Genomic DNA, 14,774 nt, shown 5'->3' with positions numbered 1-14,774 from the left:
TTATCAATCTAATGGGGCTTTCCTGAGCGCGTTGTTTGTCTGCTGTAGGAGTATCTTGCCTCGCGTTGACGCGGTCATCTGACTAGGCGGATATAGCTGACTTCGTACAGTCATAGGTGGGTACAGACAATGAATTCGAAACAATCGGCCCGCTTTTTTGTATGCGGACCATTCTGCGGCCTCGGGATGCTTTGGGCCGCTGTGCAAAGAAGGGGCCGCGGATGCCGGTGCCGATGCCTTTAGGGAGTGACTTTCTGTATCAACCCAGCCAAATCACATTAGTTGTTGAGCTAATGGGTATTAGGCCATTATTACCCTTGCCTTGCCTTTGTGCTTCACCAGCATTTTGTACTTCTTTGCAGTCTTCGAATTTCAAAGCCATAAATTTATGTTTATCTTTTCTTGCGTCGGAATCGAAGAATAAATCTGCATGGCTTCGATGGCCTCGATGGATGATCCACAAACATGGGTACATTACGGTGCGATTGATCCAGAGCTTGCCGAGGTAGGCCTTTTGGACAACTCAGAACAGCCACACGAAATGGTGCTGAAGACCACCTGTAGATTTTTCGGCAGGACAACACCCCCAAATTTGCCAAAGATAACAAAATCTCGAGCATCCCAACCACTCGAACAGCCTGGAATCCTATTTACAAAGAGCTTGCTGCGAACGCCTTGGCCAACGCTCAAAAGAATGGTGTGAAAGGACAAGAAATCTATATCCCAAGAAGGGATGGTAGCCTGGCCCGTTGCCTGTTATATCAGCCAGAGCAGAGCCCTCCGAGTGCTAGTCCGCTTGTCGTTTTCTTTCACGGCGGTGGCTTCTGCTTTGGTTGTCCGGAGATGGAAAGCATCAACTGCATCAACGTTGTGCAGACCTATCGGGCTGTAGCAATAAGCGTAGAATATCGTCTCTCACCTGAGAGTCGCTTCCCTGGAGCAATCCATGATTCCTGGGATGCTCTACACTGGGTGAGTACCGCGAATGAGATGGAACATGGCGCTCAAGAGGTAGTTGCTAACAGCCGTTGGACTTAGATTGCTGAAAATGCCTCCCAGCTCTCTTCCGATCCCTCCACTGGTTTCATTATAGGTGGAACGTCGGCAGGAGGCAATATTTCGGCAGTCGTATCACACCTTGCCCGAGATGAGAAGCTATCCCCAGCCCTGACTGGCGTGTATTTGAACATCCCCACCGTCCTGGCTCCAGAGGTCGTTCCAGAGAAATATCGATCGATGTACCTGAGCCGACAGCAGAACAAAGACGCACCGGTCTTGACCAAGGCGAACATGGACATGTACAAGGAAGCTTATGCACCGGACCCCAGGTCGGAGCTGTGGAGTCCTTTCAACTGGCCCAGTGGCCATGCAAAGCTCCCACCTCACTACCTCCAGGTGTGCGGGCTGGATTTGCTGAGAGATGAGGCATTGATTTACGAACGCGTGCTGAGACGGGATTACAACATCCCGACAAAGGTGGATATCTATCCGGGGCTGCCACATGTCTTTTACGCAAATTTTCCACAACATTCGAGGAGCAAGGAGTACGCGAAGGACACAACTCAGGGCATTGGGTGGCTGCTTGAAGCGCAAAGGCTTTCAGATCAATAGAATCAGGTTATTGCATATTAGTATTGTAACAGAGCACTTCAGGGTTCGGCGTGCACGTGCAACAACGCACAGAGGCCTGTCCAGCAGATCGGGAATCGAGAACGCGTTTCTGGTTGATACTGACAAGACAACACACCAACATCACCCAGAGGGGCAGCGGCTAGGGCTACAAACACCTAGCACAGCGGCAGCATCGAGGAACAGGACAGAACTGATAAAACACTTAGGAATTAGGTAGACGGCGCCAAAAAGCCATAGAATTCATGATACTCTGCTCAAGCTAATGAATGGCACTCTGCCAGCACTGTAAACTGTTCCGCACCCCCCTCTCTGCCAGCCCATTTAGGTTTGACTGTGACTAGACAACTTTTCCTCCCTGCCACCGCTCTACCAGCCCAGCACAGCACAGCCACCTTGCCTTGTTACAGTATAGTATGATATTGTAAGCGAATGCTTTTGAAGCGGCAGTGGCCCTGCATATTCGATGAATAGAATCGTCAAAAGCACTAACCTAATACAGAGGCAGGCAGTGATCTTACATTCGTGCAAGAATACCCGATTCCTGGCTGCATCGACATAGCTTCAACCCCGCCTGAGCATGCCCCTAGGGATATCTCGGGGGTTTATAGCTTTCTTTTACGGCGATTTGGGCATATCCACCCCTCTCGGACTCCGAGATCCTCCCCTCGCAGTCCAATATCCGACTTTGGACTGCCGTGTCTTTATCGAAGACACCGTGGCGGTTGAATGAAATTCTCATACGCCAGCAATGAGATTCTCGCAGCCACCAGTTTGATCATTAGTCTGCTCAAGCATCCTTTGCCCAGACATCCAGAACTGCCTTGCCGATATTCTCGCCTCTGAACAACCCAACCAGTCCCTCAGGTGCCCGGTCCATGCCCCTTGTAACGCTCATAAGCGGACGAATGCTGCCATCATGAATCCACTTTTGAACGTTCTGCTGATGCTCCGCGGCGTATTTGTTGCCGAATCCATCGTCGAAAACGGTGAATCCCCTCCAGGTGATTCGTTTCCCTACAACTAGACCAGTGTTACGGACACCGTACTGCTTGTCGTGAGGCACACTGTACTGGGAAGCGTAACCACAAGCCACTGAATCGAATCGCGTCAACGTCAATGTTCGAGACCACCTTAGCGGACTGGCTTCAGACTAACCTATTCTGCCAAAATCCTTCAGCGCTGTAATGGCTGCCTCGAGTTGTTTACCACCGACATTGTCGTAGTAAACTATGATGAAGTTGTCAGCAAGGATCCAAGAGAAAGGACCACGAAACTTGCATACTGTCGATGCCATTTGGTGCGAGACGCTTCAGCTCTTTCAGCACGTCGACTTTCTTGTAGTTGAATCCCTCGTCGAAACCGAGTTTCTCTTTCAAGATCGTCAACTTCGCATCGCTTCCGACACTTCCGATCGCCGTGAGACCCTCTCGTTTAGCCAACTGCCCGACGATCTGGCCAACAGCTCCGCTGGCGGCCGAAATGAATATCTTCTCGCCCTTCTTTGGCCTTGCGATCTCATAGAATGCCGAATAAGCAGTCAGTCCCGGCATTCCTAACGGGCCGAGGAAGAGTTTCAGATCCAAGTTGAATGGGTTTTGGACTTTTTGAAACGTCACTGCATCTTGCGGGCCAATGATTGCATAATGTGCGATAGGACCCATCCCGACCAGGACATCGTCTTTTGAAAGGCCAGAATCTTCACCGGATCTGAGGACTTCAACAACAACCCCATTCACGATTGAAGCGCCGAGCTCAAAGGGTGGGAAATCCCTTGCCCCAGCGGCATCCACCAGCCGATGCCTCAGGTATGGGTCGAAAGACGCGTACAATACTCGAGCAACGAAGCCTCCAGTCGGGGGCGTTGCATCCGTGTCGACTGGCCTAGCCTCAACGGTGACGTCCTTGCCGGCCACAGGTATGCCCTGTGGGACATGTGCAAATATTAATGTCTTGGAGGTAACCATGATGGCCCAGTTGATCTGGAACTTGATGGTAAGCGACGGGATAGATCGAGGTGGTTCTGCTGCAATAAACCAATGCTTAGCAATTTCGCATGGTTTCTATAAACGCCCCCATGGGACTGGAGATATGGCGTAAAAAGAAGTGGCGCCCCATGGCGAAGTTCCCACGGAGATCCGGATGCCGGTGGTTCGAGGCTGGCGGGAATCCCCAAACATCCGGGGAACTGGAAGCTTGAGCTACCGCAGGAGAGAACCCATGTGCTACGTGACGTGTATGGTTAGTGACAGAGCAGGATAATGACATGTCAACGGATGATAAGAAGTCATTATTCAAGTTTGCTTTGAGCGAGACAGAGGTAGCCCTTTAGCGGAATGGTGACTGAGTACCTCGTAAGTCGTTGCGGCTGCGTCTGCCACCAAAGCGATGAAAAAGAATAGTATAATGAGTATTTTCTAGATCTCTAGAGATAATAATTCGAAACCTAATATTTAGTAATCTACGAACTTTCTATTTTACAACGTAGCCCGATCGTCATACGAATTATTAGTATTATTATTTCCGAGAACTTTTAGAGATACGTAGATTAGAAGAATAAGTAATCGTTACTAGGGATGAACTTTTCTCTTCTACTCCTCAACGACGCAATGTCCGTGCTCGTCTTATTAATTTCTGCCGAGGCTTAGAAATATAAAAGAGATGAAAATGACACCGAAGATAATATCGTAATGACCCCTTATTCTGTTTCGGCTGTCGCCGTGGCTGTTACATTCAGCTCGGTGTCCTCGTTGCCAACTTCGAAACCATCATGTATCTTACACGAGCAGGACTCAGATCAACCCATAACGCATGCATTCTGTCTCTGCGATAGCACTGCGACTCTCTCTTCACTTTCTGGGGCATCGACGGGCCACCAGACCGACAGCTGTGCCTACATGATTATACCAGCTGACGCAGACTTTGCTGTAGCTGGGTCTCGAGCAGTTTGGCGCGGCGTCATGATTGTTGAATATTCTCATGAGCAACTAGGGGCAAGCGTTATTGCTAGGGTCAAGCGACCGTTGCTCATTGTCTGTTTGGGTGCCCTCATGATGAAACGAAGAAAGGGGTAAAAGTTCGAACCAAGAAGGCAGATTTCTCGAAGAAATCCGGGAATTGGCTGCCTGACGGGGGGGGAAATGTTGAAATGCGAGCCGTGTGAAGGGGAGCATAAACAAGCAAATCGCATTGTGATCGAAGTCCTCCTAGATATGTCCACCGTGTAAAGTCTGCGCCCCGCTTGCTATTTGTGATATCCTGGGTGCTTTTCGAGTATTCAACCTGCGAGATCTGGCAAGCTCCTCGATCTCCGGCGGGCATTGGGGTTCACCACCCGCCCATGACGCGTGCTTTCGCTTATGTAACTACTTATACTTGTAAATGCGAGACGGACGCTTTTCCAATTCCGGGGTCCAAGCTGCGACGGTGGATACTTAACAAGCATCATTGGCGGACTCCCCAGGTCGCCCAGTTGGGGGAGGGCTACGGCCAGCGGCATGGAGATTCCTTACGGACGTTTCGGTGGATCCTGGCGGTTCAACGTCAACAAAGCAACCTCTTCAATCAGGCAGCCTGCTAGAGCTGTGTCCTTTTGCTGTGTCCTGCCCGCTCCTGGGCTGTACAATACGCACGGCGCGAACTAGTAATGATGAAATTATTGAGGTTTACGGACCCTAGGCAGCCTGAGCTGGATCGCTGAAAAGGGGTGCACACTGCATGATTGGCCAGCTACCAATACATGTCAAAAGGCTAGGGATGATCCTGCAAATAAACAATGCTTCTGATAGCTCAAATGGGTATGGAACACGAGTTCCTCCGAACGGCTTTACCAACCCAGCCCTGCGTACAGGCGAGTCCACGCTACCCAGTCCAGGCACCATTTCTGGACCATTCGGGGAGCTCGCTCGACGTATTCGGTGCCCCGTCCCCAACCTGGATTACGAGCAAGGGCAAGCAAAACACCGACAGTTCGTTCCAGCCTTGTTTGGGAAGCCTCTGTCCTCCGCTCATTGGTTCAAATTCAACAGCCCAAACCCTACGGCCTTATCGCAAGCGGGATAGGCTTCAGGATGGCCCCTATAGCCATGGCGACACGGCTGCAACGCACAGTGCGGCAGAGCATCACGCCAGCTATTCAGGTCTATTTCCACATTCTAGTCAATGACGAGTACTCTCTGGCAAGACTGGGCATATATCCTCCCAGTCTATATATTCGCCACAGGAACCTCACGAAGCAAATTCCCAAGTCAAGCCAACCAAAGCAACAGATCACAGAAAAGAATCTACGGTGTATATTCATACAACACCCTCTAATTCAAGCTACTCATTTGTTCTATCATTCTCCTACAACCGAAGTGACTTAATACATACCCTGCTCCTATATCCGCAACCATAATGCCGGACTCGAACGTTCCAATCTTCATCACCCCAAATGGCACTGTCTACATTGGTGGTGGCAACGACGCCAACTGCACAGTCTCCGTCTGCCCAATCGAGATGAGTGTCTACGGATACCGACCTGCTCTCTCTGCAAGCGGCACTCTAATAGCCCTCTATGGCCTCTGCATAGTCGCCCAGCTAGTCCTCGGTTTCCGGTACAAGACCTGGGGGTTCATGAGTCTCATGTTGCTCGGCTGCGTGGACGAAATCATTGGATATGTTGGCCGCATCTTGTATTGGCAGAATCCATGGGCCCAGGCTGGGTTCATCATGCAGATTGGTGAGAGCACTTAAACCCCCCTACGACAGCATCACCAACTCTCTAACAATGACCAGTCTTGATCACCATCGGTCCCGTCTTCTTCGCTGCCGCCATCTACGTGCTGCTTGCTCAAATGTAAGTAGTATTCGCGTCCACGAGCACTTTACATCTCGCCTGACTTGTCTCAGTGTTAAATACATCTCACTGCAATCCTCGCGTTTCGCGCCCAAATACTTCTACTGGATCTTCATCCCCTGCGACATCATCAGCCTGGTCCTCCAAGCCGTCGGCGGCGCCATGTCGTCCAACTCCAACGGCCGCTCCAAAGCCGGCGTCGACGTCGCCCTCGCGGGCTTGGGCTTTCAGGTATTCACGCTCGCCGCCTTCGTGGTGTTGGCCATCGACTACGCCATCCGCAGCCGCCGGGTGTGGATGTTCGTCCGTTTGCCGACCCGCTTCGTTGTCTTCACCGGCTTCCTGACCGCGTCCACGATTCTGATCCTCATCCGGTGCTGCTACCGAGTCTACGAGCTGAGCGAGGGATATTCGCGCACGAGCGAGGCGCTGAGGGACCAGACCATGTTCATTGTCTTCGAGTCAGCGTAAGTACACTCCGAACCCTCATCCCGTCCTATCCCACCCCGAGTCTATGTGATGCTTGGCTGTACTCCAACGTACCAGCTTCTGTGCCCGTTCCATGATCCATGGTCCATCCACAGCTAACCTCCGTCTCTGAAGAATGGTCATTGCCGCCTCCTTCTGCTTGATCCCCGCCCATCCCGGCTTTGTCTTCAAGACTGGCGACGAGGCACAAGTCCCCGACCCCTCGGTCGCTGAAAAGGCCCTCTCCTCCGCCAAAGTCAGGTCCGCCAGCCGCTCCCCGGACTCAGGCGAGAGGCTGTGAAGAGCATGTGCAAGACCCCCTGTGAAGAGCGTGTTTGGAAGCCTACATGGACGCACACAATCATCTGGAGATGGATGAACTAGTATTACACTAGTGCTTGTGCTTGTTGCTTTGATTTTAACAGGATGGATGCATATAATGACATAGACAAAGCTATACGTATTGATTCTTCAACTCTTTTGGTCTCTGCCATTTTGGGCCCACCAAATCTAGAACCGATTGTGCATTCCAACGCCGGTAGTCTTTGGGTTTCTTCTCACACAGTCGAGACAACCAAAGCAACGTTACCCAGCCAGGGGCTAGCACCTAGCAGTGGTAGCTACCCCGGAGACAACACTGGGCAAGGTCGAGCAGCCAGCATTCTGCACACTGCGGGCGATTCGAAATTGATTGCTGGAAGAAATGGCTTCAAACAGCGCTTGTATCTGGGCTCTGTCCTCTGGGATCGTCCTCAGCTCCCATCTCACCACGTTCAGCGGGAAGATGAGTCTCGGTCGCGCGTATTCGAATCGGGTCTGTAGACAATATTGCAGGTGCCGAAGGACCTGCTTTGACAAGTTCCGCCTGCGTGATGCGTCGGTGTATCGACAGATTTCTGCGACGAGGTCGTGGTGTTCGTTGAATAAGTCGGCGGGATACTTTTCGATCAGTGCCGCGGCATAAACGGAGAATGCCAGATCGAGGGCAATAAGAATGGCTGAAGTAATGGCGACCGTTGTCTCGCCGAAGGGCGGTTCATTGAGCGCGTGCCCCTCGAAGACATCATGCTCGGCGTGCATCTCCAGGAGGTCTTTCTTGAGAGCTGCCATGCCAACGTAGCCATCCCTGATCTGTTCGAGTATTAGAATGACCTCTGTTCGAGCCGAGCGCCGGTAAATTGCCTCGCCCCTTTGGATCAGATCGGATAGCGCAAAGCCATAGTCGTAGAGCCTTTGATCGAGATCCTTGGGTGTATCGGCCCAAGGTTGTGTCAGCCAATTGGGGTAGCCAAAAAAGGACGGCGCTTTCCTGGTGAGACAGACAATCATAGCGTTATAACGTATAGACTCGAGAATGGATTTGGGCAAGGGATCACGATGACGTTCTGGGCCTCGAATCTCAATCATTCGGGCTATACCGATAATATGGCTTTGCCACGCAGCCATGTCCTCTGATGTCGATTCAAAAGCCTCATACAAGACCAAGCAACGAGCAGCCGCAAGAATTTCGTCGTGACGCATCAGCTGTGGATCGTACAGGGCATTCTGCATCAATCGGAGAGTCTGGCCATAAATTTTCTGCCCCTTGAGGATCAAGGTTTGGTTGTTTTGCAGTCTTCCGATCCGAATATATGCAAGAGAAAGAAGTGCTTGTCTCAGCGGAGTTGTTGGTGCTGAGACATTGATCGAGTGATACAGCCAGGCAGGCTCCCTCGTTCTGGAGTATGGAGTTGAGCTTGTAGAGTATCCCTCCCAAAACGAGGATATGACTTGATCCTCGTTGAGTTGACACATGGAAGGGGCAGAGAAAACCATCGTGTCTTGATTCTGTAGGGCGGGTAGGGGTGGTGTGGATCTGACTTCTTCCAGGCGCTGTCTTCTCTCAAGACCTGCCTGGCTACGATTGATGAAGACCGGATATCGTTCGTAGCCTTCGCATTGTCTGCCTGACGAAGTGCATCGTTGACACAGCGGCTTTTTGAGGTCACACTGATATGGTCAAGAACGTCCAGACGCCAAATCGAGCTCGTGCCTACTCTGATCTTCCTTCTTCTGCAAGTGTTACAGCCTTGCGACCTCCCCGGGATGCCAACCATTGAACTTTCCAAAATTTTTCCAAAACTCTTGGAGCTCGTTGTTTGAAACAAACCTATTTTCAGTGGTCATAAATTGTAAGGCGACAGGATTTCTTCGCTGCGCTCGAGGCTGATGATATGTCTTTAAGCCAAGGGTCTTCTGCAGAACTAATTGGATACCCCAAGAATATCCCTGGTCGGCCCTGATCCTAAGAGGAGATCGCCGCCTATAATTGGCGGCAATCTCGCCCAATTGCTCGCCTTCGGCTAGCCTGGTGAGCCTGGACGTCATGAAGGGGCCAAAGTGCTGCATCCCTAGTTGTACATGTTTTAGGCTCCAGCCATTCTTCATCATCATCCTGAACTCTCACCTGTGAATTGGATAAAATGTAGATAGGTAATATCTCCCCTTTGAATCCCGCGTTTGCTCTCGTCACAATGTCTGGCGAGAGCGCATCCAAGTCCCCAGCCAGTCACACAGCCTTATGAAATGGCCTCAGGCGGTAACATGAGACATGTCCGGGACTTGCAGCATCTCGACCCAAGAAGGCGAGTTTGACGGATGCATTATTCCGCGCAACAGAGGAACGTACATGTTTATTGATACTGAGATCTCATCCTTCTGAGGGTCTCGACCCGCACTGCACACCCAGAGAGCAGAAACGGACGCACTACCCTACCGGGACCTAGCCGAGATCCTGTACACACTTACCGAGAAAATCGCCTGGTTTTGACTTCACTTTCTGACTTTAGTTCTGTTATGCCCCCGATTCGGCGATTCGGCGATACTATGTTCATTGGGCTTCAAACTATTCAAACCTAAGCAGACTGAGATAACCGTAATTACGATTCTCTCAGGCTCGGCATATTACGGGTTGACGGGGTTAACTTTTGCACCTAGAAAATCCGGAAAATGATAAATTATATGACAGCTAGGAGGCCCTTGCGCTGGAAGCAGCGGGATTGCATTTGGGTTATATTCAACCCTGTCTCAATACAGCAAACTCACTTTGTCGAATTGCGTGTGTATTCGTTGAAGATCCAACGAGCCCATCGGCAAATATGGCGGCGTATCCTCCCGTGACACCTGCAAATGGTGAGTTTGCCAGACACACTCTCTGAGAGCTCAGCTGGGACAAGAGGGCTGATCTGCATCAACAGGTGCAAACTTCACTCAAATAATCCATAAGCACACCTACCCTTTCATTGATTCTAGATCCAAAGCAAATCATGCCGGCCGTGCTGTTTTCGTGTCCGGAGGCAGTCGTGGAATCGGAAAAGCCATTGCTATTTCATTCGCTCAAGCTGGTGCCTCGTTCATTGGACTAGGATGTCCCGACGGCTTCGGGGATCCCCCTGTCAATGTCGAGATTGAGAATGCAGCGAGACAATGCGGTCGACCGGCTCCCACAGTCCTCTTACTTCATTTAGACGTGACGGATAGTGCGTCGGTAGCGGCAGCAGCGGCCAGAATGCAGGAGTCTTCGTCGAGGCTGGATGTCTTGGTGAACAACGCAGGGTTCATGACCCAGGCTCTTCCGATAGTAGGAGCCGGCAATGATTCATGGTGGAAGACTTTTGAAGTCAACCTGAGAGGGATCTTCTTGATGTGTAAATATTTTACACCTCTCTTACATGGAACAACAGATGGCCTGAAGACACTCGTCAACGTCAACTCAGTGGCGTCCCTGAATCTCCGTCCCGAAGCAAGTGCATATGGCACGTCCAAATTCGCCGTCCTGAAATTCACCGAGTTCCTGCTTGTGGAGCAGAGAAAACAGGGACTCCTGGCGTTCTCCGTGCATCCTGGGGGAGTCATGACTCAGCTGGCAGAAGCAATGCCTAAAGAAACACACCCGAGTAGGCAGCCAAAGCGAAATATCTCGAAACCAGAGATTAAACTGACTTCAATCCAGCTTTCACCGACAGCCCGTCATTGGCCGGGGATACAATAGCCTTTCTCACGTGTGAAAGACGAGAATGGCTCGCTGGAAGGTATCTCAGCTGTACTTGGGACATGGAGGAGCTTTTTGCGAGACGAAAGGAGATAGAGGAGGGTGACAAGTTGAAAGTGCGGCTTGTTATGTAGCACCATTCACGGCACAGCCAAATTTAGAAGCCCCTCCCCTTCGGTAAACAGATAGGGAAATTGTGAGAGGTTGTTCGAGTATTGCTTTCTCTTGTCTCTGTTTGGTCGACTTCTCGCAGCTCTGATATCGCCGTGACAGGAGCCACTGAGCCAATGGCACAATTCGTTTCCCGCAATTTTGGTTGGTTAACTCTCACCAAGACGGCGAAATATTAGCAGGGCAACTGTCGACTATGTAGAGGGTACTGAGAAATGCGCGCTCGTGCTTCGTCTCTCTCAACAACGACACTTACGTATCGAAAACTCGGAGTATATCGCTTAGTTGGGTAATTCATCTTTCCAATCGTCTCATGCCATATATCATTATGCACAGTAGTGTGAGGTCCGACATGGATTTCGCAGCCGATAGCTTCATGGCTAATCAAACACCAGCCTGTAGTTTCCTGAAGATATCATCAACAATGCAGAAATCTAAGATATACTTATGCAGAAGCCCCACGCCCTCCTCACAATTTCATTATCACTAATGTCACGCTGACTTGCACATAGTACTGCGAGCAGAGTGGCGGAATGGAGGCCATCTCGACAACAGAAGAGCAGACGATCGCTTTCAAAAGCAGCGATTGCCTGCTCGCGCACAGACCAAGTCGAATTACCATATTTGTCTATTTGCAGGTGTCGCTCCTTGTTGATCATTCGTCGAGTGGATGAGACAACAGATAAACCATGCCATATTCGGAAGAGTGAACTCCACCAATACTAATATCCCTCACTCGTGCTCGAAAGCCAACATCAGGCCACAAGCGTCAAGGATCGAGCAGGTCCGCCAACACACCGTAGAACCGGAATTGAGCACACCGTCAGGTCACGGAGGAGAAGCTCCTGCAGTATTATCAGTTCTCCAGCTGGATTGCAGTAAGAGTCTGTAAATAGTCGGTCACCGCGCCATCGCATCATCGTGTGAGCTCTCATGCGGAAGTGGTACGAGGCTCATAGGTGGCGGGATATGGTAGGCTGATCCCACAACTTGGAGACGAATGCCGAGTCGCTAAGCATCCAAAGGAAATTGGAGGATTCCCGCGAACAAGACTTCCGCTGGCTTCAAAAAGACTGGCATGCAATGGTAGAATTACTTTGGTATATTCGTGGTGGCGGCAAGGTCAGGCTGGCCAAAACGCGATCTACGAATTCTGCAGCCAACTTTTTTGGATTACGAGGAAGAAATTTGCAGAGCTCGCTGCAATCTACAATTCTCTACTGGCTGCAGGGCTGGAGATGGTTCGCATTGAACATGGTGTCTGGCCAAAGAAGTCAGAAGGTGACTTGAGAGATGGATGCAGCGAAAGCTGGGTCATCAATGATGATGTTTCATTTAATCCTTTGGGTTTGGCGTCACAGGCGGGATAACTTGGAGTGACCCCTGTTTGTATGATTCAATCCAACCATGACACAGCCGATGAGAAGGACATTGGTAACTTCCACCTCGTGTTGCAGACAACGGCTCAATCCAGCATTGGATCTGGGATAACGTTAGATCAAACAAGAACGCCCGATTCCAGGACACCACTGGCCGGCCAAGGAATGGTGTGGACCTACTTCGGTTGGTATCGACGTCAACCTGTCTTGATTCTCTGTTTCAGTATCCTGCGAAAAGACCTGAAATGCCCCTAGTTTATGAAGATAATGCACTGAGGTCTCGCCTCAACGAAATACCTCAGAATGCAAATATCTGACTTCACTCCCTAAAAGCGGCAACGACCGGGGATAGACTTGGGCTTCCAGATCGATGGATCCTGTGGGGCTCAGGCCTAGTTTTAAAAGCGGAGACGGCTGTTGCCTAACTATCCTCGTCCCGCTTTCCCTTATATATGAGATGGCTTTGCACATAACCTGTTTCCTTGTTCTCCTCCTTTCGGGCATTTGACGACAACAAGCGGGAGAGATAGCCACTATCTGCTTATCTCACCATGTCGGCCGTCCGTTATTTTGATTCTGTTCCTCACATTGTGCGTTATGGCATGCACGACGAGAAGGAGGGTAAGTCATGGACGCACTTCTACCGCAACGGCATCTGCTTCAACGCTACGGTCTCGCGTGAAGATGTGTCCGGGACGCCTTTCTTAGAGCCATGGCTTGATCTCATTCAAGAGGCAAAGATACACGAAGGGCCGAAGAGCTGGGTCCGCCAATGGGAAATGTTGTGCGACTGTGTGATCACGCCGTGCTTGCCCTTACTCGAGACTCTAGCTCCCAGCTCACATCAATGGGTAACATTGGCCGACTACCTGCACACGCCGACATATGACTTGAAGTTGGTCGCCGACGAGAAAACGGCCAATGTCGTTCCCGGCATCACCGATGGCCCGACTGACCGCCCGTCCTACGAACACCATCTGATGAAATTCCCGGAAATCAGCCTGCTTCCTCAGAATGTGCGCCGATATGACGCAGAAAGTTTGCTTGTCCTTGGGAAGGAAAAGAACTGGCGACGCCCCCCACACAAGGTTCGGGCGCCGAATGGCGACGTGTTTTTCTTCAGGCCTTGCAATCAACCAGCAACGCACGTTGACACTGGCCTGATTCTCAACCCCGCCCTCGACATCATCAATGCATATTCAAGGCTTTACTCACAGTCAGAGGAGGTGTCGTCTCCATCTGCAGCTGAAGAAGTCCATATCCCAAGACTCCAGGGAGTTGTAGTCAGCTACGCAAATGCAGGGCCAGAGCAGAGCTCTACTGTATCTTTAGCGTCGGGAGAGGGACAAGCCAAGCAGGAACAAAAAGAGGAGCTCTGCGCGGGGATAGTCTTAAACTACGTGTCACATGCGAAGACCCTTGCAGATTTGATGGAAGTTTCCGCTGGCCAGGCTCAGGCAATTGACCTCTCGAAATATAGAGAGACATGGAAAGAGCAAATCGCTTCCGTGATTCGGCATTTACACTACCATCGCATTACCATTGGGAGTGGCGCTGGTGCAAGGTATTTGATCAGCCGCTATACCATCTATATTACGAACATTCACGAGGCGGATGACGACCTTGGTGGAGTCTCTGCAGCAGAGCTAGAAGCCGCAGACGCGTGGCTGATGCTGGAAGCTGGCTGCACAGTACACCCATCAACAGCGCGAGAGACCGACAACGAGAAACTCAAAGAACAGGAAGCCATAGACTGGGCAGCCCTGGAGGAGGTGTTTCAATTCTGACTGGTGGGGGCAGAGGCTTTTGGTCAAGGCTGGCGGGATTGAGTCCCCCATCAGTTGAAACGATTATCGCGGGTCAAGATCGTGGAAATAATTCTAGTAAGCAGTGGGAGAGCAGCCGAAACCCTGCCAGGACGCCTGAACGACGCTGCAGTTTCTCCAACCCTCATCATATATTCAATCTAGCTATATCATTTACTGGCCGGCCAGATTACCTTAGGCACCCAAGCTTTGCCTGCAGAAAGTCTAATAGAGAAAGACTCGCATCCCTCCAATCGTGATTCGTTCCGCGCAGTGAAGGGATAATTGTGTGACGGCTGTGTTCTCATTCTCGCAGTCGGTCCTGTTTCGCCAGCTTGGAATGGTTGTTCAAAATAAGAACAATCTTGATTACCAATATCAGATAGCACGATTGGATCGCTCTGGACCCGATTCCCCGGCTAAAAACAATGCAGCATTTGCTCATTGCTGTCCAT

At 50.8% G+C, this 14,774-nt stretch overlaps 6 protein-coding genes across 6 annotated transcripts; 4 read left to right on the top strand and 2 right to left on the bottom strand.

Moving 5' to 3' along the window:
• Positions 1-448: 448 nt before the first annotated feature.
• On the top strand, positions 449-1,611 carry A1O5_10623 (uncharacterized protein; the record flags this gene model as incomplete). Its single annotated transcript, XM_007751199.1, has 3 exons — positions 449-505; positions 565-972; positions 1,039-1,611. 3 exons carry the CDS (start codon positions 449-451, stop codon positions 1,609-1,611), a joined length of 1,038 nt encoding a protein of 345 aa, XP_007749389.1.
• An 808-nt stretch (positions 1,612-2,419) lies between these two features.
• Positions 2,420-3,596, bottom strand: A1O5_10622 (uncharacterized protein; the record flags this gene model as incomplete). The annotated part of the gene is made up of 3 exons (XM_007751198.1): positions 2,420-2,724; positions 2,788-2,859; positions 2,915-3,596. The coding sequence occupies 3 exons, from the start codon at positions 3,594-3,596 to the stop codon at positions 2,420-2,422; spliced, it is 1,059 nt and encodes a 352-aa protein (XP_007749388.1).
• Positions 3,597-6,024: 2,428 nt separating this feature from the next.
• On the top strand, positions 6,025-7,235 carry A1O5_10621 (uncharacterized protein; the record flags this gene model as incomplete). The annotated part of the gene is made up of 4 exons (XM_007751197.1): positions 6,025-6,349; positions 6,406-6,466; positions 6,520-6,933; positions 7,070-7,235. 4 exons carry the CDS (start codon positions 6,025-6,027, stop codon positions 7,233-7,235), a joined length of 966 nt encoding a protein of 321 aa, XP_007749387.1.
• A 299-nt stretch (positions 7,236-7,534) lies between these two features.
• Positions 7,535-8,749, bottom strand: A1O5_10620 (uncharacterized protein; the record flags this gene model as incomplete). Its single annotated transcript, XM_007751196.1, has 1 exon — positions 7,535-8,749. The coding sequence occupies one exon, from the start codon at positions 8,747-8,749 to the stop codon at positions 7,535-7,537; it is 1,215 nt and encodes a 404-aa protein (XP_007749386.1).
• A 1,322-nt stretch (positions 8,750-10,071) lies between these two features.
• Positions 10,072-11,098, top strand: A1O5_10619 (uncharacterized protein; the record flags this gene model as incomplete). The annotated part of the gene is made up of 3 exons (XM_007751195.1): positions 10,072-10,105; positions 10,171-10,869; positions 10,926-11,098. 3 exons carry the CDS (start codon positions 10,072-10,074, stop codon positions 11,096-11,098), a joined length of 906 nt encoding a protein of 301 aa, XP_007749385.1.
• A 1,967-nt stretch (positions 11,099-13,065) lies between these two features.
• Positions 13,066-14,301, top strand: A1O5_10618 (uncharacterized protein; the record flags this gene model as incomplete). Its single annotated transcript, XM_007751194.1, has 1 exon — positions 13,066-14,301. The coding sequence occupies one exon, from the start codon at positions 13,066-13,068 to the stop codon at positions 14,299-14,301; it is 1,236 nt and encodes a 411-aa protein (XP_007749384.1).
• Between the last annotated feature and the right edge of the window lie 473 nt (positions 14,302-14,774).

Source organism: Cladophialophora psammophila (genome assembly GCF_000585535.1).
Source record: "Cladophialophora psammophila CBS 110553 chromosome Unknown aczJe-supercont1.20, whole genome shotgun sequence".
NCBI lineage: Eukaryota > Fungi > Ascomycota > Eurotiomycetes > Chaetothyriales > Herpotrichiellaceae > Cladophialophora > Cladophialophora psammophila.
The sequence above is the reverse complement of the archived record's forward strand: the minus strand, read 5'-3'. Positions and strand labels throughout refer to the sequence as shown.